The sequence below is a fragment of the Phyllobates terribilis genome, unplaced genomic scaffold, assembly GCF_046119375.1.
Source record: "Phyllobates terribilis strain yellow unplaced genomic scaffold, ASM4611937v1 Scaffold_2__4_contigs__length_985480577, whole genome shotgun sequence".
Classification (NCBI taxonomy): Eukaryota; Metazoa; Chordata; class Amphibia; order Anura; family Dendrobatidae; genus Phyllobates; species Phyllobates terribilis.
Window position 1 is genome coordinate 537,387,569 of NW_027362762.1, and position 26,999 is coordinate 537,414,567.

At 44.7% G+C, this 26,999-nt stretch overlaps 1 protein-coding gene across 9 annotated transcripts in view; it reads right to left on the reverse strand.

The window, feature by feature from the left end:
• FGR (FGR proto-oncogene, Src family tyrosine kinase) overlaps positions 1 to 26,999 on the reverse strand; it is a 594,030-nt gene that overhangs the window by 297,119 nt on the left and 269,912 nt on the right. For all 9 annotated transcript variants that reach the window (XM_073666196.1, XM_073666199.1, XM_073666200.1 and 6 more), the window contains one exon: positions 23,227 to 23,323. In XM_073666196.1, the coding sequence (XP_073522297.1) occupies positions 23,227 to 23,323 (97 nt within the window). The remainder of the gene's footprint in view (positions 1 to 23,226; positions 23,324 to 26,999) is intronic.

Sequence of the window (26,999 nt, forward strand, 5' to 3'; positions counted from 1 at the left end):
TTCGTCCTCCACTTCTTCCTGGGCTCCTGCACCTTCCTCACTAGTTTGGCTGCTACCATGTGCCCTGGTAAAACCATCTCCCCCACCCTCACATGCCTGCCGCCTTGGTGCTGCCGACCGTCTGGACCTTGCAGATGTTAGCCCTTCCGCATACAACTCCTCCTCCTCTACTTCCTCCACCTCCTCTTGTGCCACCACCTGACTCCGAATTCTGTTTAACATGTGCTCCAGCATGTAAATCACCGGAATAGTCATGCTGATAATGGCATCGTCAGCACTAAACATCTTCGTCGCCATTTCAAAACTGTGCAGAAGGGTGCATAGGTCCCTGATCTGAGACCACTCCTCCAACGTGATTTGCCCCACCTCTGAATCTCGTTGGCCCAGGCTATACGTCAGAACGTATTGCACCAGGGCTTGTCGGTGCTGCCACAGTTGCTGCAACATGTGCAGAGTTGAATTCCACCGGGTAGGCACATCGCATTTTAGCCGGTGAAGTGGCAGGCCCAACGACTTCTGTAGAGATGTAAGTCGCTGAGCTGCGGGATGCGAACGGCGGAAGTGAGCACACAGCGAACGTGCCCTCTGCAGAAGGCCATCTAGTCTGGGATAGTGGGCTAAAAATTGCTGGACAACCAGGTTCAACACGTGAGCCATACAAGGCAGGTGTGTGACATTGCCCCGGCGAAGGGCCGCACCCAGGTTTGCAGCATTGTCGCACACGGCCTTCCCTGGTTTCAGGTCCAGTGGAGACAACCATTCATGAAATTGGTTCTCCAGAGCTGACCACAACTCCTCAACTGTGTGACTCACATTTCCCAGACATTTCAATGTAAAAACCGCCTGATGACGTTGAGCCCTACTGCCAGCATAGTAAGGAGGTGTGCAGGATCCCTTCTGCGCAGTTAGAAAGCTTGTGGCATGACCAGACAGGCTTTGGGTGCAGGTGGAAGACCGAGAGGAGGTTGAGGAGGCAGAAGCAGTGGAGGAACTTTGACATAAAGAGGATTGACGCACAACTCGTGGGGACGGCAAGACTTGGACAGCAGCCCCTTGTCCTGCTGTCACCATAGTTACCCAGTGCCCAGTCAGCGACATGTAACGCCCCTGTCCATGCCTACTCGTCCAAGTGTCTGTGGTGAAATGCACCCTGTCACACACAGAGTTTCTCAAAGAAGCGGTGATGTTATGTGCGACATGCTGGTGGAGCGCAGGCACACCTTTCTTTGAGAAGTAGTGCCGACTGGGCATCTGGTACTGGGGCACTGCGACGGACATAAGGTCTCGAAAATCCTCTGTGTCCACCAGGCGGAAAGGCAGCATTTCTGTAGCCAAGAGCTTGCAGATGGTGAAATTCAACCTCTTAGCTTTCTCATGGCTAGGAGGAAATGGTCTTTTACTTGTCCACATCTGAGGGACCGAGGGCTGGCTATTGTGCTTAGACGGGGTTGATAAGGGTGTCCCCGGCAAACTGCCGGTCTGTGAGGAAGATGCAGGCGGACATGTTAGGTTGCCTTGATCCAATGGTGGTGCTATCGATGTCGGACAGCGCTCAACACCAGCTGGTGTTACCACCTCCAAAGAAAATGATGACCTGCCAATCACGCTGGCTGTTGCGGGTAAAGAGGTGGCAGGTCTGCGCCCCAAAACAGGTGTGACTGCTGTCCCCCCAGTCACAGAGGATGAAGAGGCCGCGGATGCACAAGATATGGCAGACGGTGGTTGGCCCGGCCGGCTAGGCCGCATTGTAGCACACTGAGCTTCCCACTGCAACTTATGCTTCATGTCCATGTGCCGGTTCATGCATGAGGTACTCAAACTATGTATTTTTTGGCCTCTACTTAGCTATTGCTGACAAATGTTACAGATAACACGAGTTGGGTCATCTTTATCGATCTGAAAAAATGCCCAGGCTATGCAAGGCTTAGCACCCATGCGACCTGAAGAGCCACCACGACTTGTGGTGAGAGGCAGAGTTGTGTTTGAGGATGCAGTTGTTGACGTGCTTCCAGTACTACGTCTCTGTCCAGGAAGGCGCAACCTGACCTCGTCATCACTAGCATCTTCCTCCACCTCCTCTGCTGACCTCATCTCTTGGCTGACTGTGGGTTGACAGTAAGTGGGATCTCTGACCTCATCATCATCACCCTGTGCGTTATCACACCCGTCGTCCTCAGAGCCAACCTGTTCCTGCCCTGACAAAAAACTAAAGTTGTCGCTCCAATCAGGTATTTGAGTCTTATCATCGTCTTCCTCATTGTCTCCACCAACAGGAGTTACAGTTTGGGAATGAGGGTCTACATTATGGTCAGAACCTTCTGCGTCTGGTCCTGGATCCGACTCATAAAGATTCTGGGCATCAGTGCAGATCATTTCCTCGTCTGGATTCACAGAAGCGCTGGAGTCGACCTCTGATTCCCAGGCTATAGTATGAGTAAACAGCTCTGCAGACTCAACCATCTGTTCTACCTCATACTCAGACGGGCAGCTGGAGATTTGGGAGCTGTGAGGAAGCAAGTGCGATTTGGGTGACACCTTTGAGGACTGGAGTATTTGTGATGTTGAAGTTGATGTGGAGGAGAGCCCACTTAAAGGAGCACTTGATATCCGTTGAAGCACCTGCTGTTTTTGTGCCTCATCTGGAATTTGTAGCGATTGGCGTGGCCGTAAGAAAGGGATCTTATCACATTGTCCGCTAAAAGAAGTAGACATTTTAGTTTGGCTGGAAGATGGTCTTTCTTCTGCAGATGTTACTGTTGCTTTAACACCTACCCCACGGACACAACCTTTTTTCCCCTTCCCAACACGCCTATTCCCCTTTCCACCAGCAGCAGGCCTTTTTCCACTCATTTTGGTGGTTAACTAATTCACAACTCTGGAGTTGTTTGCACAAAAAAAAATGGATGGTAACCGAGCAGAGCTGAGTGGCCAAACTGTGGTATTAGGCCAAAACTATTGGCTGGGTTAGATGCAGAAAAAAATTATTTTGAATTTGCAACCTGATGGAGGTCAGTATAGATGGATTAATAGAACAAGACCCACACACAGCTAGAAGCCCAATATTTTTTCAGAGGTAGATGCAGGAAAAAAATATATTCAGTTTGCAACCTGATGGAGGTCAGTATAGATGGACTAATACAACAAGTCCCACACACAGCTAGAAGCCCAATATTTTTTCAGAGGTAGATGCAGAAAAAAATATATTCAGTTTGCAACCTGATGGAGGTCAGTATAGATGGACTAATAGAGAAAGTCCGACACACTACTAGAAGGCCAAATATTTTTTCAGAGCTAGATGCAGAAAAAAATTATATTCAGTTTGCAACCTGATGGAGGTCAGTATAGATGGACTAATAGAGAAAGTCCGACACACTACTAGAAGGCCAAATATTTTTTCAGAGCTAGATGCAGAAAAAAATTATATTCAGTTTGCAACCTGATGGAGGTCAGTATAGATGGATTAATAGAACAAGATCCACACACAGCTAGAAGCCCAATATTTTTTCAGAGGTAGATGCAGAAAAAATTATATTCAGTTTGCAACCTGATGGAGGTCAGTATAGATGGATTAATAGAACAGGACCCACACACAGCTAGAAGCCCAATATTTTTTCAGAGGTAGATGCAGGAAAAAATATATTCTGTTTGCAACCTGATGGAGGTCAGTATAGATGGACTAATACAACAAGTCCCACACACAGCTAGAAGCCCAATATTTTTTCAGAGGTAGATGCAGAAAAAAATATATTCAGTTTGCAACCTGATGGAGGTCAGTATAGATGGACTAATACAACAAGTCCCACACACAGCTAGAAGCCCAAATATTTTTTCAGAGGTACTGTAGATGCAGATAAAAATTAGTTTTAATTTGCAACCTGATGGAGGTCAGTATAGATGGACTAATAGAGAAAGTCCGACACACTACTAGAAGGCCAAATATTTTTTCAGAGCTAGATGCAGAAAAAAATTATATTCAGTTTGCAACCTGATGGAGGTCAGTATAGATGGACTAATACAACAAGTCCCACACACAGCTAGAAGCCCAATATTTTTTCAGAGGTAGATGCAGAAAAAAATATATTCAGTTTGCAACCTGATGGAGGTCAGTATAGATGGACTAATACAACAAGTCCCACACACAGCTAGAAGCCCAATATTTTTTCAGAGGTAGATGCAGAAAAAAATATATTCAGTTTGCAACCTAATGGAGGTCAGTATAGATGGACTAATACAACAAGTCCCACACACAGCTAGAAGCCCAAATATTTTTTCAGAGGTACTGTAGATGCAGATAAAAATTAGTTTTAATTTGCAACCTGATGGAGGTCAGTATAGATGGACTAATAGAGAAAGTCCGACACACTACTAGAAGGCCAAATATTTTTTCAGAGCTAGATGCAGAAAAAAATTATATTCAGTTTGCAACCTGATGGAGGTCTGTATAGATGGACTAATAGAGAAAGTCCAACACACTACTAGAAGACCAAATATTTTTTCAGAGCTAGATGCAGAAAAAAATTATATTCAGTTTGCAACCTGATGGAGGTCAGTATAGATGGATTAATAGAACAAGACCCACACACAGCTATAAGCCCAATATTTTTTCAGAGGTAGATGCAGAAAAAAATATATTCAGTTTGCAACCTGATGGAGGTCAGTATAGATGGACTAATACAACAAGTCCCACACACAGCTAGAAGCCCAATATTTTTTCAGAGGTAGATGCAGAAAAAAATATATTCAGTTTGCAACCTGATGGAGGTCAGTATAGATGGACTAATACAACAAGTCCCACACACAGCTAGAAGCCCAATATTTTTTCAGAGGTAGATGCAGAAAAAAATATATTCAGTTTGCAACCTAATGGAGGTCAGTATAGATGGACTAATACAACAAGTCCCACACACAGCTAGAAGCCCAAATATTTTTTCAGAAGTACTGTAGATGCAGATAAAAATTAGTTTTAATTTGCAACCTGATGGAGGTCAGTATAGATGGACTAATAGAGAAAGTCCGACACACTACTAGAAGGCCAATTATTTTTTCAGAGCTAGATGCAGAAAAAAATTATATTCAGTTTGCAACCTGATGGAGGTCTGTATAGATGGACTAATAGAGAAAGTCCAACACACTACTAGAAGGCCAAATATTTTTTCAGAGCTAGATGCAGAAAAAAATTATATTCAGTTTGCAACCTGATGGAGGTCAGTATAGATGGATTAATAGAACAAGACCCACACACAGCTAGAAGCCCAATATTTTTTCAGAGGTAGATGCAGGAAAAAAATATATTCAGTTTGCAACCTGATGGAGGTCAGTATAGATGGACTAATACAACAAGTCCCACACACAGGTAGAAGCCCAAATATTTTTTCAGAGGTACTGTAGATGCAGATAAAAATTAGTTTTAATTTGCAACCTGATGGAGGTCAGTATAGATGGACTAATAGAATGATGCTATGCCCAAAAGATTTTACTTCACTAGGTGCAGTAAAAAAATTTGTATTCTATACACAGGTGGTATATCTTGCAACACAGATAGGCTACTCCACTGACTAACACACTCTGCAATAGGCCAAAAAGGATTAGCTTTGCTAGATTCAGCCAAATGCTGTGAAAAAAACTTGCACAGCACTGGCACAGACCTGACTGGCAAAAACTGATAGGAACTGATGTAACCTAGTCCTGAAAAGGACTCCAATTACAATTAGTCTTTACTCCCACAACCTATCTATTTAAGAGCACAGACCTCCCTGATAAAAGTCGTAGGAAATGCTGTAACCTAGTCCTTAAAAGGACTGCAATCACAACTATTCCCTACTCCCAAGCTATCTGTATATTTGTGCGAAAATTGGCTTGAAATTAACAAGGTATAGCGCACACAGCAACAGCGGTGCCGTCTAACACGCAGCTGCAGCAGTGAGAAAATGGTGGCGACGGGGAAAATGGCTTGGTCTTATAGGGCAAGGACATGTGACATACACTGCCAATGACACATGCCCTTGCTTGTGTGAAAAAAAGCACTTCGCTCCGTGTGTGCGCTGCTGATAGGCTGACAGATTGCACCTCCCCACTGCAAATGCGGGAAAGAGAAAAAAAAATGGAGATCTTCATTGTTCCTGCAGAGATCCATCCCCTGCCCCTCCCCCCACCCCGCTGTACACTCAAACTGCGTATTAACATTAATTTTCATCATTACTGAGAAAAAATCCAGTTGTGATTTTGGTGCACGAACAGTTATCGAACATAACCTCGAACAGCCGAATTTTTCTCAAATTGTTCGTGTTCGCCGAACGGCTCGAACACCGCCCAAAACAGCTCGAATTTGAGATTGGCGAACAGTTCGAGTAGAACAACGCTCATCTCTAGTCTGTATGTGCTGTTCCAGCTCAATTCACTGTTTACATCCAGCCGCTGCAGGAGCTGAAAATAGCTGATTGATGGGAATTCAGGGTGTTGGGCCCACAATGATTTAATATTAATTACGGTACCTATCCTAGGTATAGGTCATGAATATCATAAAGCTGGAGAATCCCTCTAAACAAGTCAGGGCAGTCTCAGCATTATACAATATCTATTAAATCTTAATTTGCACAAAGGAATGGTACAACATGAACAACAGACTGCATATCTTCTAGGCATCTTCCACCTTATGCCAAATGTATTAAATATTGCACTAAACTTTAAAATACTATACAAATTCATCAGTATATTAATATACTATTGATGCATATATACACACACACACATATATATATATATATATATACACACACACACAAACACACATATACATATACAATATACCCTTTATGCCATTTTTAGATCATGTTTAGAAAATTCAGCATTGTAATTCTACACAAAATTGTACACATCTGTGCAATCACTTTTCTGTATCCTTTTGTATTGCCTTTTACTTGTAAAAAACAAAGTATATTCAGTACACAATTTTGCTGTAGTTTAGTTCATACTTTACAAGAAAAGCAGCTCTTTTGTGGCATTTTTCTAACTTTTTTTTGGTCAAAACAATAATAATAGGGAAATATCAAAGGTACTTTTATAGGAGTTTATTACTTTTATGCCGAAATCAGACATCCGCATATCTCTTTCCGAGTTTGGATCGTGATGCATGGACTGTCTCCGAATCTCTTTAACTGAATTCGACGGCCTTTTATATGACCACAAGGTTCGGATCAGGAGATCAATGGACAGTCTCTACTAGGCCCGTGATACGTGGATATCTGAATTCAGTCTTAGTGAGTTTTTTGGGTCAATTTCATTTATTTTAAAAGCAGCACACGCTAGTAAAGGTATTTTTTTGTGTTTTTCCATAGGCTTTTTCATGGACTAGAAAAATACATGTAAAAAAGTATGGTTAAACCCCCCCCATCTAAAAAGTATATAAAAGTAAAACAAAGCCTTACTAGAGTTGTACATTAAGAGCTAATTTGTTAAAGTCTGGTTTATAAAACCCATTCTAAATTTTAGACCATTAGGAAATTCTGAATTAATAAAGTGGGAAAAGGTTTCTTCAGAATGGTAATCTATCAGAAATAGCAGGGAATGGTTACAAAGAACTTTTCTCACTTTGGAAGATTCAGCATGGTCACACATTCCATGGACAGCTTATTGAATATATAACCCCCAATTCCAAAAGTTGGAATTTGGATGGTATAGCTGTGTAAAATGTTAAGAAAACAAAAATAGAATGATTTGGAAATCTGTTATAGCCATATTTTATTTACAACAGAATGCAGACACAGATCACAAGGTGAAAGACAGTTTTCCATTTCATTTGAAACATTAATTCATTTAGAAATTGATGGCAACAATATATCTAAAAAAGGGACAGTGTTATCAAAAGAATGGAAAAGTAAGTGGTACTAATGAAAAACCGCTGAAGGGTCAATTTTCAACTAAGCCGCAAGACTATAAAAAGAGCATATTAATATGGCCGAGTCTCTCAGAAGCAAAGAAGGTCAGAGGTTCACCAATCTAACTACTGTGAAAAACAATTGTGGAACAATTTTAGAAAAAAGTTTCCCAATGTAAAATTACAAAGACTTTGAATATCCCACCATCTACAGTACATAATAACAAAAGATTCCGAGATTCTGGAGAAATCCATGTGCAGAAAGGATAAAACAGACTTTCAATATTGGATGTCCTTGATCTATGGCCCTCAGGCGCAGAGGCGGGCTGCGCCGGGAGGCAGATGGGCAGATGCCCCCCAGGCTGGTTCACTAGTAACTATTCAGGGCTGCACAACCGCCAGACACCTCAGCAGCACTGTACCTTGGATAAAATCACTTGCGGTTGCATCACAATCTGTAATGTATTACCGTGCGGCGACGGCAGGTGATGTGATGCAAAGTATTGTGACTCTGAAGCACCCTGTGGCCCTGAGCATACCCCAGTGATGCTGTAGTTTTAAATTTCCGGAAGCCGAAGAAAGAGCAGGAAGTACTCATGCAGATGCACGCTGAGGACTCGCGCCTTCTACCCAACAGAGTGGAACACAGGATCAAAAGATGCAACAAGCTGCATCTGAAGGCTGAGGACCATGTACTGCAGACTGAGGTCGTAAATAGGGGCAAACTACATATGGAAGCTGTATACAGGGGCTTAGGAGAAATGTGTTACCCATAAAGGATGTATTTAGGGTCAGAGGCTCAATGTACTGCATTTAGAGGCTGTATACAGGGGCTGAGATGCGATGTACTGCATATGGAGGCTGTATACAGAGGCCGGGGCATGCACTACATATGGAGGCTCCATACAGAGGCTGAGTCATGTACTGCATATGAAGGCTATATACAGGGGCTGAGGAGCATGTACTGCATTTAAATGGTGTATACACAGGAAGAAGAGCATATACTGTACATGGAGGTTGTATACTGAGGCTGAAGAGCATGTACTGCATATGGAAGCTGTATACAGAGGCTGGAGAGCATGTACTGCATATAGAGGCTGCATACAGAGGCTGAGGCATGTACTACATATGGAGGCTGTATACAGAGGCTGAAGTACATGTACTGCATATGGAGGCTGTAAGCAGACTGAGGCATGTACTGCATATGGAGGCTGGATTCAGCGGTTGAAGATCATTCACTGTATACAAAGGCTGAGGTGTGATGTACTGCATATGCAGACTGTATACAGGAGCTGAGAAACAATGTACTGCATGTGGAGGCTGTATACAGAGGCTGAAGAACATGTACTGCATATGGAGGCTGTATGCAGGAGCTGAGGAACAATGTACTGCATGTGGAGGCTGTATACAGGAGCTGAGGAACAATGTACTGCATGTGAAGGCTGTATACAGAGGCTGAAGAACATGTACTGCATATGGAGGCTGTATACAGGAGCTGAGGAACAATGTACTGCATGTGGAGGCTGTATACAGAGGCTGAAGAACATATACTGCATATGGAGGCTGTATACAGGAGCTGAGGAACAACGTACTGCATGTGGAGGCTGTATACAGAGGCTGAAGAACATGTACTGCATATGGAGGCTGTAAACAGAGGTTGAGGCATGTACTGCATACTGTATATGGAGGCTGCATACAAAGTCTGAGGTGTGATGTGCTGCATATGGAGGCTGTATACAGAGGCTGAGGAGCGATGTAATACAAACGGAGGCTATGTACAGAGGTTGAGATGCGATGTACTGTCTATGGATGGGCTGAGAAGCGATGCATTGCAGGATAGGATTCAGTGGTGTACCGCCAATGGCGGCAGGCCATGGAGCTACTGTGGGCCAGCGCCGGGCCCCTCGGCCATCGCATGTTCAACTGTATTGGCATTTTGGATGCCGATGAAGTTGAAGGTAATGATGAAAGAAAAAGCATCAACTCCTCCATCATTCTTACTCGGCGTCTGAAGTCACTACATGGAATGAGGAGGAGAGGTGAGTATTGTTTTTTTTAAAAATCTGTGAGTACATTGTGGTGGCCATAATACTGTAAGGAGGACTATGGGGGTGCATTATATAGTATGGAGGACCATGAGGAATGTATTATATTGTATGGAGGACTATAGGGAGTGCATTATGCTATATGGAGGACTGTGAGGTGAATTATACTATATTGAGGACTATGGGGAGCTCATTAAACTATATGGGGGACTATGGGAAGTGCATTATACTATATGGAGGACTATGGGGAGTGCATTATACTATATGGAGGACTAAGGGGAGCGCACTAAACTATATGGGAGACTATGGGAAGTGCATTATACTACATGGAGGACTATGGGGAGTGCATTATACTATATGGAGGACTATGAGAGCGCTCTAAACTATATGGGAGACTAGGGACTATGGGAAGTGCATTATACTACAATGAGGACTATGGGGAGTGCATTTTACTGTGTGGAGGACTATGGGAAGTGCATTATACTGTGTGGAGATCTATGGGGAGTTCATTATTCTGTGTGGAAGTCTATGGGGAGTACATTATACTATTTGGAGGACTATGGGGAGTACATTATACTCTTTGGAGGAATATGGAGAGCTCATTAAACTTTATGGGGGACAATGTGAAGTGCATTATACTATATGGAGGACTATGGGGAGTGCATTATACTATATGAAGGACTATGGGAAGTGCATTATACTATGTAGGACAATGGGGAGTGCATTATACTATATGCAGGACTATGGGGAGTGCATAAAACTATATGGAGGACTATGGGAGTATATTATACTGTGTGGAGGTCTATGGGAAGTGCATTATACTGTATGGAGGACTATGGGGCCCATTATACTACATGGAGGGCTATGCAGGGGCCATAATAATATTTGGCGGGCTATGTGAGGACCATTATAATATTTGGAGGACTATGTGGGGGCCGTTATAATATTTAGAGGGCTATGTGGGAGCCTTTATACTTTATGAAGGGCTATATAGGGGCATTATTCTGTATGAAAGCAATTATACAGTGTGAAGATTTGTGTGCAGTCCATCATACTGTATGGAAGGCTGTGTGGGGGCTAGTATACTGTTTTGGAGGGGGTAGTGAGGCATTATATAGTGTGGTGAGTAGTGGGGCCATTACAATGTATGTAGGCCCATTATACTGCATGGAGGGCTATGTGGGGGGGGGGTTCACATTTGGGGGATCATACTGTGTTGGGGTCACCATACTTTGCCGGGGGAGTTGAGGTAGGGTACAGTAGGGTCATCATACTGTGTATGTGGAGGATACAGCGGAGGAATTAACTGTTGAGGTATCATATAGTGTTTATGGGGCACTTTTGCTGGCATCATACTTTATGGATGCAATAAAAGGGAAATCTAGGGCTTCAGTAGGAGGAAAATTACTTTGTAAAGGCTGAAAAGTTGTGAGATGTGCTCTTTTGTGACCCTGACGAATATTAATTATTATTTTTTGTTGGGGAGGGAGGGCAATTAGAACTTCTGCTATGGAACCTCATGATTTCTATGTACGCCCCTGATAGGATTGTATATACAGTCATGGCCGAAAGTGTTGGCACCCTTGAAGATGTTCCAGAAAATGAAGTATTTCTCCCAGAACATTATTGCAATTACACATGTTTTGTTATACACATTTTTATTTCATTTGTATGTATTGAAAAACACAAAAATCAGAGGAAAAAAAGGTAAATCGGACAAAATTTTTGGCACTTTTCAAAAATTGTGGGTAAACAACTTTGTTTCAAGCACGTGATGCTCGTTCAAACTCACAAGTGGCAAGTAACAGGTGTGGGCAGTATGAAAATCATGCCTGAAATCAGATATAAAGGGGAGAAATTGACTCAATCTTTGCATTGTGTGTCTCTGTGCACTGCACTAAGCATGGAGAACAGAAAAATGAGAAGAGAACTGTCTTAGGACTTGAGAACCAAAATTGTTGAACAATATCAACAATCTCAAGGTTACAAATCCATCTCCAGAGATCTTGATATTCCTTTGTCCACGGTGCGCGACATAATTAAGAAGTTTACCAGCCATGGAACTATCTTTTAATCTCCCTGGAAGTGGACTGCAGAGAAATATTGATGAAAGGTTGCAACACAGGATAGCCCGGATGATGGATCGACCCCACCCCAATCAAGTTCCAAAGAAATTCAAGCTGTCCTGCAGGCTCACAGTACATCACTGTCAGCGTGAACTATCTCTTGATATTTGAATGAAATGAAACGCTATGGCAAGAGACCCCACTGCTGACACAGAGACATAAAAACGCTAGACTTTAGTTTGCCAAAATCTACGTGAGTTAGCCAAAATCCTTCTGGAAGAGTGTCTTGTAGACAGATGAGACCAAGCTAGAGCTTTTTGTAAAGAGCATCATTCTACTGTTTACCGAAAAAGGAATGAGAAAAGAACACATTACCTAAAGTCAAATATGGTGGATGTTCAGAGACGTTTTGGGGTAGTTTTGCTGTTTCTGATATTGACTGTGTGCAAGACATCATGAAATATGAAGATTATCAAAGGATTTTGGATCGTAATGTAGTGTCCAATGTCAGAAAGCTGGGTTTGCGTCCTAGGTCATGGGTCTTCCAGCAGGACAATGACCTCAAAGATACCAGAAGTGGATGGAAACAAAATGCGGGAGAGTTCTAAAGTGGCCAGTGATGAGTCCAAATCTAAATTCCATTGAACAGTGGTGGAGAGATCTTAAAATTGCTGTTGGGAGAAGGCGCTCTTCAATTATGAGAGACCTGGAGCAGTTTGCAAAAGAAGAGTGGTCCAAAATTCCAGTTGAGAGGTGTAAGAAACTTGTTACCAAATATTGCTGGCACCCTCAACCAAATATTAAGTTGACGGTGCCAACAGTTTTGTCAGGATAATTTTTGGCAGCAGCGGCAGAGCTCAACTGGTTTTGTATTTAATACAGAAAAGTGGCGCAGCAGCACTCTGGATCACTTGGGATGGGAATATGGTGATTGATATCACAAAAAACAACATTAAAAACATTTAAAAACCAATAAATGGTACATCATGTCCACCCATGAAGCCGTCATGGTGTTGCGCATGTTAGCCTGGCTTCTATTCATGCCGTCTGTTTGTCTCTGTTCTGACTGCTTAGGGCGGCGGCTCGGTTACTTCCTGTTTTTTGTAGCTGCTGTGGGCACACCCCTAATGCGTCCTCAGCCTATTGCTGTCTGTCACTGGATATTTAAACCAGCTCCACCTTGAAGCTGGAGCCTGAGCAACTCTTATCCTCAGAGGGCTTCTTGCCTCTGATGTGCCAGGTCCTGTTCTGTTTTTCCTGCCTGTCCGCCTTCCTGGAGGCTGGATTCCCAGGCCTGTCTGAACACGCTCCTAGCCTGTTCGTGCCGCCTTCTGGGGGCCGCATACCCAGACCTGTTATCTGTGTCTTCTAGCCTGTTTGTCCGCCATTCTGGGGGCTGCATACCCAGACTCGCTCCTGTATCTCGCTGCAGTGTCAGTTCCTGTCTGAACACTCAGTTCCTGTCTGAACACTCTCCTAGCCTGTTACCTGTTTTTCTCTATGTCCCTACCTTCCCCTTTTCTGCAGAGTCTGAACCTGCATCTAACTCCTACTGGATGTCTCTTTACTTCTGCTGTGAGTTTAGAGTCCACTCGCTACTAGTGTTGAGCCACCCCCGTAGTGTTCGGGTTCGGTTCGTCGAACACCGGGATGTTCGAGGAACTGTTCGTCGAACTGTTCGTCGAACACCTTAGAACACCGTCGAACACCGTTAAAACCAATGGCAGGCAAACAAAAACACATAGAAACACATAGAAAACACCTTCAAAGGTGTCCAAAAGCTGACAAACTGCTCAGAAGACGCTTTCTTTAAAAAAGCCGGCCGGCAATTCAGCAGCGGCATACACCGGTACCCGACAATTTAGACAAGAAGGAATAGAGCATCACACATAGATTAGATAGATAGAAACATGTCAGTCACATATATATGAAGTACAGTGACAGTGTTGCTTACTGTACTTGTCATTTAGTGTAAAGGATTTATTAAAAAATATAATAGTGTTTTCATGCACTGTCTCTTTAAAAAAGCCGGCCAGCAATTCAGCATCTGTACCCGACAATTTATAACAGACAGAATAGAGCTTCACACATAGATTAGATAGATAGAAACATGTCAGTCACATATATATGAAGTACAGTGACAATGTTGCTTACTGTACTTGTCATTTAGTGTAAAGGATTTATTAAAAAAAATAATAGTGTTTTCATGCACCGTCTCTTTAAAAAAGCCGGCTGGCAATTCAGCATCTGTACCCGACAATTTATAACAGACAGAATAGAGCTTCACACATAGATTAGATAGATAGAAACATGTCAGTCACATATATATGAAGTACAGTGACAATGTTGCTTACTGTACTTGTCATTTAGTGTAAAGGATTTATTAAAAAAAATAATAGTGTTTTCATGCACTGTCTCTTTAAAAAAGCCGGCCGGCAATTCAGCATCTGTACCCGACAATTTATAACAGACAGAATAGAGCTTCACACATAGAATAGATAGATAGAAACATGTCAGTCACATATATATGAAGTACAGTGACAGTGTTGCTTACTGTACTTGTCATTTAGTGTAAAGGATTTATTAAAAAAAATAATAGTGTTTTCATGCACTGTCTCTTTAAAAAAGCCGGCCGGCAATTCAGCATCTGTACCCGACAATTTATAACAGACAGAATAGAGCTTCACACATAGATTAGATAGATAGAAACATGTCAGTCACATATATATGAAGTACAGTGATAGTGTTGGTTACTGTACTTGTCATTTAGTATTAAAATAAAGGATTTATTATTAAAAAAAATTGGCGTGGGGTTCCCCTTAATTTTAGTCTCTAACGGAGGTTAAGCAGACAGCTGGGGCAGATGTTTGAAGCCTGGGAAGGGGGTAATACCCACGGAGCTTCCCAGGCTACTAATATGAGCCCCCAGCTGAATACCTAGCCTTTACTAGCTATTAAAATGGGGGACCCCCCCAAAAAAATGACGTGGAGTCCCCCCTAATTTAATAGCTAGCAAAGGCTAGGCAGACAGCTGGGGGCTGATATTAATAGCCCAGGAAGGGTGCCATGAATATTGGCCCCCTCCCAGGCTAGAAACACCAGCCGTCAGCCGCCCCAGAAATGGCGCATTCATAGGATGCGCCAATTCTGGCACTTAGCCTCGCTCTTCCACGCTGCCCTGTAGCGGTGGCAGGGGGTAATAGAGCTGGGGTTGATGTCAGCTTATAATGCCAGCTGACATCAAGCCCAGGTTAGTAATGGAGAGGCGTCTATAAGACACCCCCATTACTAACCCCATAGTCAAAGTTAAAAGAAAACACAAACACCCAGAATAAAGTCCTTTAATTGAAATAAAGACACAATCCTTTATTGTTCTAAATTAAACCATACTTACCATCACGCCCATTCCAGCTGAAGCCAACGATCTCCTGCAATAAAAGAAAAATAATAAAGCAACATCATCCTTACCTTTCCATGGTTCCCACGACAGCTTCAGCTCTGCTACATCGAGATGACAGGCTGGACCGCAGCAGAACGCCTCCATCCAGCCTGTCATCCAGCTTGCGCTCTGCAGTGTCTGGCTGTGACGGCATAAAGATGAGCCGAGGTCATGTCCAATGAACTCGGCGCACCTCATGCACGTCACTGACAGCGTGGGAAAATTCTCACGCTGAAGCGCTGAGTGCAGGAGAATTCTCCCACGCTGTCAGTGACGTGCATAAGGTGAGCTCATGTCCAATGAACTCAGCTCACCTCCTGCACGTCACTGACAGCGTGGGAGAATTCTCCTGCACTCAGCGCTTCAGCGTGAGAATTCTCCCACGCTGAAGCGCTGAGTGCAGGAGAATTTTCCCACGCTGTCAGTGACATGCATAAGGTGAGCTCATGTCCAATGAACTCAGCTCACCTCCTGCACGTCACTGACAGCGTGGGAGAATTCTCCTGCACTCAGCGCTTCAGTGTGAGAATTCTCCCACGCTGAAGCGCTGAGTGCAGGAAAATTTTCCCACGCTGTCAGTGACGTGCATGAGGTGAGCCGAGTTCATTGGACATTAACTCGGCTCATCTGGATGCCCTCACAGAGAGACACTGTGGAGCGCAAGCAAGCCTGCGCATCTCAGTGTCTGCGGGATGCCAGGCTGGATGGCAGCGTTCTGCTGCGGTCCAGCCTGTCATCTCGATGTAGCAGAGCTGAAGCTGTCATGGGAACCATGGAAAGGTAAGGATGATGTTGCTTTATTATTTTTCTTTTATTTCAGGAGATTGTTGGCTTCAGCTGGAATGGGCGTGACGGTAAGTATGGTTTAATTTAGAACAGTAAAGAATTGTGTGTTTATTTCAATTAAAGGACTTTTTTCTGGGTGTTGTGTTTTTTTTAAATACTTTACTAGAAATTCATGGTGGTCATGTCTAATATTGGCGTGACCCCATGAATTTTGGGCTTAGGGCCAGCTGATAATGCCAAGCTGGCCCTAACCCCTTTATTACCCAGTGAGCCACCGCATCAGGGCCCTGGATGAGTTGGGTACAGCGCCAGAAGATGGCGCTTCTATGAACGCGCCATTTTCCGGGGTGGCTGCGGACTGCAAATTGCAGCGGGGGTGGCCCAGAAAGCTTGGGCCTCCCTGCGCTGCGGATTCCAGCCCCCAGCTGCATAGTTGCACCTGGCTGGACACAAAACAGGGCGAAGCCCCACGTCAATTTTCTTTAAATTATTTCATGAAATAATTAAGAAAAAAAGGGCTTCCCTATATTGTTGTGTCCGGCCAGGTACAAATAGGCAGCTGGTGGTTGGGGGCTTCCCGTTCCTGCCTGCTGTACCTGGCTGGACACAAATATAGTGCGAAGCCCCACGTCAATTTTTTTTTAATTATTTCATGAATTTCCTGAAATAATTAAAAAAAATTGAAGTGGGGCTTCGCACTATATTTGTGTCCAGCCAGGTACAGCAGGCAGGAACGGGCTGCCCCCAACCACCAGCTGCCTATTTGTACCTGGCCGGACACAACAATATAGGGAAGGCCTTTTTTTCTTAATTATTTCATGAATTTCATGAAATAATTAAAAAAAATTGAAGTGGGGCTTCGCACTATATTTGTGTCCAGCCAGGTACAGCAGGCAGGAACGGGCTGCCCCCAACCACCAGCTGCCTATTTGTACCTGGCCGGACACAACAATATAGGGAAGGCCTTTTTTTCTTAATTATTTCATGAATTTCATGAAATAATAAAAAAAAATTGAAGTGGGGCTTCGCCCTATTTTTGTGTCCAGCCAGGTACAACTCGGCAGCTGGGGGCTGGAATCTGCAGCGCAGGGAGGCCCAAGCTTTCTGGGCCCCCCCCGCTGCAAATTGCAGTCCGCAGCCACCCCGGAAAATGGCGCGTTCATAGAAGCGCCATCTTCTGGCGCTGTACCCAACTCATCCAGGGCCCTGGTGCGGTGGCTCACTGGGTAATAAAGGGGTTAGGGCCAGCTTGGTAGTATCAGCTGGCCCCAAGCCCAAAATTCATGGGGTCACGCCAGTATTAGACATGACCGCCATGAATTTCTAGTAAAGTATTTAAAAAAAACACAACACCCAGAAAAAAGTCCTTTAATTGAAATAAACACACAATTCTTTATTGTTCTAAATTAAACTATACTTTCCATCACGCCCATTCCAGCTGAAGCCAACGATCTCCTGCAATAAAAGAAAAATAATAAACCAACCTCATCCTTACCTTTCCATGGTTCCCACGACAGCTTCAGCTCTGCTACATCGAGATGACAGGCTGGACCGCAGCAGAACGCTGCCATCCAGCCTGTCATGCCGCAGACACTGAGAAGAGCAGGCTTGCTTGCGCTCCACATTGTCTCTCTGTGACGGCATAAAGATGAGCCGAGGTCATGTCCAATGAACTCGGCTCACCTCATGCACGTCACTGACAGCGTGGGAAAATTCTCCTGCACTCAGCGCTTCAGCGTGAGAATTTTCCCACGCTGTCAGTGACGTGCATGAGGTGAGCCGAGTTCATTGGACATGACCTCGGCTCATCTTTATGCCGTCACAGAGAGACAATGTGGAGCGCAAGCAAGCCTGCTCTTCTCAGTGTCTGCGGGATGAGAGGCTGGATGGCGGCGTTCTGCTGCGGTCCAGCCTGTCATCTCGATGTAGCAGAGCTGAAGCTGTCGTGGGAACCATGGAAAGGTAAGGATGAGGTTGCTTTATTATTTTATTTTTATTACAGGAGATCGTTGGCTTCAGCTGGAATGGGTGTGACGGTAAGTATGGTTTAATTTAGAACAATAAAGAATTGTGTCTTTATTTCAATTAAAGGACTTTATTCTGGGTGTTTGTGTTTTTTTTAACTTTGACTATGGGGTTAGTAATGGGGGTGTCTTATAGACGCCTCTCCATTACTAACCTGGGCTTGATGTCAGCTGGCATTATAAGCTGACATCAACCCCAGCCCTATTACCCCACTGCCACCGCACCAGGGCAGCGTGGAAGAGCGAGGCTAAGTGCCAGAATTGGCGCATCCTATGGATGCGCCATTTCTGGGGCGGCTGACGGCTGGTGTTTCTAGCCTGGGAGGGGGCCAATATTCATGTCTCCCTTCCTGGGCTATTAATATCAGCCCCCAGCTGTCTGCCTAGCCTTTGCTAGCTATTAAATTAGGGGGGACCCCACGTCATTTTTTGGGGGGGGGTCCCCATTTTAATAGCTAGTAAAGGCTATGTATTCAGCTGGGGGCTGATATTAGTAGCCTGGGAAGCTCCGTGGGTATTACCCCCTTCCCAGGCTTCAAACATCTGCCCCAGCTGTCTGCTTAACCTCCGCTAGAGCCTAAAATTAAGGGGAACCCCACGCCAATTTTTTAATAATAAATCCTTTATTTTAATACTAAATGACAAGTACAGTAACCAACACTATCACTGTACTTCATATATATGTGACTGACATGTTTCTATCTATCTAATCTATGTGTGAAGCTCTATTCTGTCTGTTATAAATTGTCGGGTACAGATGCTGAATTGCCGGCCGGCTTTCTTAAAGAGACGGTGCATGAAAACACTATTATTTTTTTTAATAAATCCTTTACACTAAATGACAAGTACAGTAAGCAACACTGTCACTGTACTTCATATATATGTGACTGACATGTTTCTATCTATCTAATCTATGTGTGATTCTCTATTCCTTCTATTCTAAATTGTCGGGTACCGCTGCTGAATTGCCGGCCGACTTTTTTAAAGAGACGGTGCATGAAAACACTATTATTTTTTTTGATAAATCCTTTACGCTAAATGACAAGTACAGTAAGCAGCACTTTCACTGTACTTCGTATATATGTGGCTGACATGTTTATATCTATCTAATCTATGTGTGAAGCTCTATTCTTTCGGTTCTAAATTGTCGGGTACCGGTGTATGCCGCTGCTGAATTGCCGGCTTTTCATGTTTCACTGTTGGCACTGTTCCCATCGATTTGGGCAATCACTGTAATGCCACAACCACCATGGCTGTGGCATTACAGTGAGTGGCAGACAATCCCTGCATGATTGGTGCTCTAAATAGCGCCAGACATGCAGGACACGCTTTTGGTGCACGAACAGTTATCGAACATAACCTCGAACAGCCGAATTTTTTGCAAATCGTTCGGGTTCGTCGAACAACTCGAACACCGCCCAAAACAGCTCGAATTTGAGATTGGCGAACAGTTCTAGTCGAACACCGCTCATCTCTACTCGCTACTTCATTGCAAGTACCTTGTGTGTATCTGGTTCTGCTTTTCCCTTCCAGTCTGTTCAGTGTGAACAGAGCCCTGTCCTCTCTGCTCAGCCTTGCTCACCGCTCCGGCTGTTCCTGCCTGCTCTGCCTTGCTCACTGCTCTGGCGGTTCCTGCCTGCTCTGCCTTGCTCACCGCTCCGGCGGTTCCTGCCTGCTCTGCCTTGCTTACCGCCCTGGCGGTTCTTGCCTGCTCTGCCTTGCTCACCGCTCCGGCGGTTCCTGCCTGCTCTGCCTTGCTCACCGCTCCGGCGGTTCCTGCCTGCTCTGCCTTGTTCACTGCTCCGGCGGTTCCTCTCCGCTCTGCCTTGTTCACCGCTCCGGTGGTTCCTCTCTGCTCTGCCTTGCTCACCGCTCCGGCGGTTCCTCTCTGCTCTGCCTTGCTCACCGCTCCAGCGGTTCCTCTCTGCTCTGTCTTGCTCACCGCTCCGGCAGTTCCTCTCTGCTCTGTCTTGCTCACTGCTCCAGCGGTTCCTCTCTGCTCTGCCTTGCTCACCGCTCCGGCGGTTCCTCTCTGCTCTGTCTTGCTCACCGCTCCGGCGGTTCCTCTCTGCTCTGTCTTGCTCACCGCTCCGGTGGTTCCTCTCTGCTCTGTCTTGCTCACCGCTAAGGCGGTTCCTCTCTGCTCTGCCTTGCTCACCGCTCCGGCGGTTCCTGCCTTCTCTGCCTTGCTCACCGCTCCGGCGGTTTCTGCCTGCTCAGCCTTGCTCACCGCTCCGCGGTTCCTGCCTGTTCTGCCTTGCTCACCGCTCCGGCGGTTCCTGCCTGCTCTGACTTGCTCACAACTCCGGCGGTTCCTGCCTGCTCTGCCTTGCTCACTGCTCCGGCGGTTCCTGCCTGCTCTGCCTTGCTCACCGCTCTGGCGGTTTCTCCCTGCTCTGCTTACTCACCGCTCTGGCGGTACCTCTCTGCTCCGCCTTGCCCACCGCTCCAGTAGTTCCTCTCTGCTCTGCTTGTCTATCGCATCTGCGGCTCTGTTCCTGAATCCCAGTCTGTACTGGACCCTATCCAGCCTGTGCTCCAACCTGCTAGTACTTCCCCGTCTGCACGCCAGCCATACTTGTCAGTACCCTCCTGTCTGCATACCAGCCGTGCCTGCCAGTATCCTCCTGTCTGCACTCCAGCCGTGCCTGCCAGTGACCACCTGTCTGCATGCCAGCCATGCCTGCCAATACCCACCTGTCTGGGTGCCAGCCTAACCTGCCTGTTCCTGTATTGCCCGGTGTGGGTCAACAGCCGTGTCCGGGGTCTGGCCTGGAGTAGCACCTGGTCCCTCTGCTCGGTTCCTCCCTGGTGCATGGCGTCGTTAGCCGTCGTGCGACCTTGGTCGGATCGGGTTGATACTTAGTTACGCCCCTCCAGGCACTCTCCGGTTCATGGCACAGTGGAGTCACTAAATCACACACACGCCAGTCAGCCCGGGCGTGTGCATAACAGCCCATATATTGATCTTGAAAATTTGGGTTTTGTTTTCGGTATCACGATCCACCATGTATATGTGGGTTTACTATATTTACCACATGTTTTTTCTTTACCCACGATATGGTTATGGAGCCTCCACCCGCTGGCAGTTAGATTATGCTAGTACAAATTATTGTGCCTATATTATACTATCGCTATAGAGGTCTAAATTATCTATATCATCGCTATGGAGGTCTAAATTAATGTCGCTGGACCTCGTTCTATGGCCATTACAATCCATGGGTTTACACCATGATAGATTTCGCCTTTTTCGCCCTCCAATAGGGCCATAACGAGACATGCCTAATATAATATCTCTAGGCACTTAAGTAACCTTATTTATGCATAGCCATGGACACGTGTGTCTATAATCACATAGTTAGACAACGTCAAGTGGCCATTGTTCATCTTGTACTAATTGTGTCTGTAAGCACGTCACCAGACACTCTATGAGACATATGGACATCATAAGAACTGATTACTGCCCTCTTCTACCGATACATTTTTAAATTTTTTTTATAGCAGATGTTGCCACCATACGTACTATTTATATCTGGTGCGACTCCCTAATATGACCACACGAGGGAGCTTTTTCTCTTTGTCTGCTTTCACCTGTGCATTTAGGCCTTGCAAGCAGATGATGGTCACACCCATCATCTGTTATAAGAGCATACAGATGAATATGTAAGCAGAGCACCAGATAGTGCACCCCCCCACAGGCCGCCCTGAAGCACCAGAATATCATTATCTCCAGACTGAAAGTAAAGATTACACAAGAACCACAGGATGGATTTCATCAACCCAGGTATCATTTTAATCAGGTTATGGCGCCCACGTGACAGTGTATGTAGTTTACTCAGCACATTCCTGCTGACAGGTACGCTTTAACAAAAGTTAACTTATTAGATAACAAATACTTTGATTGGTAATGGAGAGGCAAAATTAAAAAAAAAGTTTTTTTCCTATCTGCAGCCACTATTACATTATGAGTCCAGTTCAACATGAAAAATTTGGAGAAAAGTCCTCTGTAAAATGGACTGATGTGAAATGGAAAACTGTCCTGCACACAAAATGAGAAGAACAATCCAGCCTGTTATCACTGCAAAGTTCAAAAGCCTACATCTCTGATGATGCGAGGTTGCATTAGAGCCCATGGCATGGGCAGCTTACACATCATGAAATGCACTAGCAACGCTGAGCATTATTATATAGAGGTTTGACAACAAAATATGCTCCCATCCAACTTTTATTTCAGGGAAGACGTTCCACATGCTGTATCCATCGCAGCTTGAATTCTACATCAGACAAAGAACATTCCTTTGCCAAAGTTCAGCAGTTGGTCTCCTCACTTCTCAGACATTTACAAACTGTTGAAAAAGAAATTGGAATGCTACATAATGGGGCCTGTTACTACGTTTTTGACATGTGTTGCTGCCATCATTTTCTAAAATAGTTTTTCAAATGAAATGAAAAAATATCTTTCACCTTCTGATCTGTGTTCTATGTTCTGTTGTGTATAAAATATGGCTATAAAAAATTTACAAATCATTGCATTCTTGTTTTCTTTACATTTTACACATTGTCCCAACTTTTTTCTAGTTGGAGATGTAATCGATATTGTGTAATACTTAACAGGATTGTTACAGTGAACAACATATATTATTATCTATCCTCAAGATAGGTGATAAATGTATGATCTCTGTGGATTTCACTGCTGGGACCACTAACAACCACAAAAATTGGGATTTCAAAGTCCCTTGTCTGAATGGAGAAGTAGTGAGCATCAGCGGCCACTGCTCAATTCCCTGTGTATAATAGTGGTGGTCTCACATGCTCACTACTGCTCAAATCACAAGAGACTTTTGACCTACCATTCTCAAGATTGGTGGGGATCCCAGACGAATAATACTAGATCCACTCCCAATGTGACAAATCTTCCAATAATTATGCCTGTAACATACTTATTATTTTATTATGATTGTTTTGTTAGCTAGAAGTTGTTTTGTTTACATACGAGTTGTTTATAATGTGAAATTTGTCCCCCTTTACAAAACTGAGGTCATCTTCTGTCCGAGCTTCATAATCATACAATGCAATGAAGGTTGTTGCTCCTAAGAAGAGGTGGAAAAGAAAGATTACTTGAGAGAATAATAATCTTAGTTTCAGAAAAAGTAATATAAAACCATAGACCTGTTTCAAAATACAAACAACAAAAAAATGGCACATTCAAACAAGTTATGGGATAAAATATCAGTCAGTTCAGCATTTCCTGGTTTTTACCCATGTCATTTACCTCTATGTTAAGAGAATATTCCAGCAACAATATTATGAACTCAGCTGTTTTCAGTACTCTATGAGACTATGGCCCCGATCCATACAGGCATGGTTCACAAAGGACTTGATGAGGAGGCATGCTGGAGTCAGATGCTTCTAAATCATTAAGAGGTGCATATCTATTAAGGAATCAAGACTGTCAGACAAGTGACGTGCACCTCTTTGTGCGCCTCATCACAAATCTTATTCCAGCCTAGAGTTGCAGCAAAAATTGTGACTTTTCAAAGCTTATTACATCAGAATTCTGGCATAACAGCTGTGATGAATTAAGCCCTATAAGTAAAGGAGACCGGCAGATTTTCCCACTTTCCCCTCTACTCCTGCACACTCTCCTGTCAGCTCATAGTCGGAAGAGGGAGTGTGTGAATGAGGGGGAGGGGGACCTACAGCCAGTTTCAGACTAGGATGCCAGGGGCCCCCAAGTGACATTGACTTTGGGGGTCAACTGTTCTGATATACAGCGGCGACCAAAGGTATTGCATTTTTTTAAAAAGTGTGATTACTTCTGTTTGGTTGTTGTGATGCCATTTCCCTGGGGATGAATTGAAAGTGTATGAAGTTGGCATCATGCAAGACCTTAATTGTAACCAAAATACTTTTGAATATAGGTATAGTCATTTAATTAAAGAAAACTGAGTGCCAAAAGTTTTGCATGTACTATTTATTGATCATAACATAGAGAGTAATTCATTGTTTACAATGCCATATCTTAGTATTTTGTAGCATAACCTCTTGCTTTAATTACTGCACCGCACCAACGGGGCATTGAAGCCACTAGGGTATTCAAGATATTCAAGACATCTTGAGGGATCTTGTTCCATTCCATTTGCAAATCTGCAAACAATTCAACTTTATTGTTATGGGTACAAGCCCCAACTCGTCGCCCCAACTCATCCCAAAGGTGCTCTATAGGGTTTAAATCAGGTGATTGGCTTGGCAAATGCAACAGGCGAACATTTCTCTTTGGTAACCATTTTTTTACTAAATTGGATGTGTGCTTAGTGTGGCACCCCAGGGGTCTGGTTACCCCAGTAATAGAAATATTACGTCTGAGAGCAAGTGGGAGGTTTCTCTGGTCAGGAGCCCTAAGCATGCAACACCGCCCGCCCAGACCTGGGAGGGGAGGAATCTGCCCTTATAAACTGGGTCTGGGGCAGGATTAGGTCAGTCAGAGTCTGGGAGTCAGAGCCTGGAGAGGGAAGGCAAGAACTAGGAGCTCTGTAGGAGCAGGAGCGAGTGCAAGGGGCTGGAAGCCAGATAGCTCGCCCTGGCTGAAGACACTAAGACCGGACACGGAGTCCGAGGCTGTGGGGACATCCAGGTCCAGCAGCAGAATCCAACCGGCAGGGGATTCCAGGTCCTCTGGCCATAGAAGCCCGGAGGCACGGTCACAAGCAAGGGACCAGCACCGCCATCATGGAGCGGAGGCTAACAGAAGGCCATACGGGTGAGCACCACACGGTACACTCAGGGACGTGGGCTACTTCTACCCGCATACAGCAAGGTAGCCAGGAAGAGTGCAGATAGACGGGGAGGCCTACAACTCCACCTGGCCAGGGGAGATCCTGCTTGCTCACAGACTGACCAGGCCACTACTGCTAGCCAGTACTACCGGGAGGGTCTGCTTTATAACACCAGTAAAGACCCTGAACTGCACTGCACAGACTCTGAGTTGTTCCTGCTGCGCTCGTGCACCATCATCCATACCAACTGCCCTGAGGCTATACTTCTCCCGTGGGGAGTCATCCCATTCCTAGCTGCACACACAACACCGGCCTCAGCGGTCTGCCTTGCAGTGGCGGTCCCCACTGACCGCAATCCACGGGTGGCGTAGTCGAACCATCATCATACTAATAACCCTGCCACTGATTTGACCACCCTGGGCACGGACCGGGTCATCGCCACAGAGACTACAACCCCCAGCGATCTGGCTCCGGGTATTCCCCGCACACACGTGCACGCACAACACAGGCCCAGGGGGCGAGTCACTTAGCATCATTGTCTTGCTGGAATCTCCATCCCATGCCTACTTTGGTTTTACCATGTGGCAGCATTACTTTCTCCATTATATCCTTGTACATGGTAGAATTCATATTTCCATCAGTTCTATGCAGAGGGCCAATGGCAGATGCAGAAAAGCAGCCCCAAACCATGACATTGCCACCACCATGTTTCACTGTAGGTGTTTGGTACCTTAGATCATTACGTTTTCCAATTGGGTGGTATATATAGTGCTTGCCATCACTACCAAACAGATTGAACTTGGATTCTTCCGACCACAACTCCTTAGACCGATCTGTCTCTGCCAAAGAACACAGCCAATGGAAAAACTCCAGTCGGACCTTCCAGTTCTTTGCAGAGAAGAAAGGCTTCTTGACTGGAACTTGTGCATTCAACCCTAATGCTCTTTGCCATCGCACCACAGTTTGGCGACTCTCTTTGACCCCATATTCTTTGTTCATTTTGTGCAAAATCTGTACAGCACTTTTATGGACATCAGATACTGACTTTTTCTTAATATTGTGATCAACTCTGGAGGAAGTCTTCCGTGGTCATCCACTTCTAGGTTTGTCAGCTGTTCCATAACTTTCTTTTTCTTTCTTCAACCCCTTAGTGACCGAACCAATTATGTCCTTAATGACCAGGCCAATTTTTACAATTCTGACCAGTGTCACTTTATGAGGTAATAACTCTGGAACGCTTCAACAGATCCCACTGATTCTGAGAATGTTTTTTCATTAAATATTGTACTTCATGATAGTGGTACAATTTCTTTGATATGACATGCGTTTAGTTATGAAAAAAAATGGAAATTTGGTGAAAATCTTGAACATTTTGCAATTTTCAAATTTGAATTCTTATGCCCTTAAATAAGAGAGTTATGTCGCACAAAATAGTTAATCAATAAAATTTCCCACATGTCTACTTTACATCAGCACAGTTTTTGCAACAAATTTTTTTTTTTTTTAGGAAGTTATAAGGGTTAAAACTTGACCAGCGATTTCTCATTTTTCCAACAAAATTTACAAAACCATTCTTTTTAACCGCTTCCCGACCGCCCACTGTGTATAAACGTTAGCGCTGCTTGGGCTCTGTGCAGCGCCGACGTTTATAAACGGTTGGTGGTCCCGCAACGCTCAGGACCCCCAGGGTCCTGCAGGCGCTGCGGTTGCGGTTCAGATCAGTAGCAGTGACAGGGGACATCATCGGTATCTGATTGGATCAGGTCCCAATGATGTTAATCCTTTGCTATCTTCTAGATGCCGCGATCTATAGCGATCGCGGCATTTAGAAGATAGTGAGAGGAGAGGGGGTCGTCCACTTACCTCTCCGACGGCCCCCTGATGTCTGAGAGGACCTGCTGTTGTCATGGCAGCCGGAGGTCACATGTATGGAGTCCTGCTAGGCTCAGCCTGCAGCTGAGTCAAGCAGGAGATAATGACAGTTTTACAC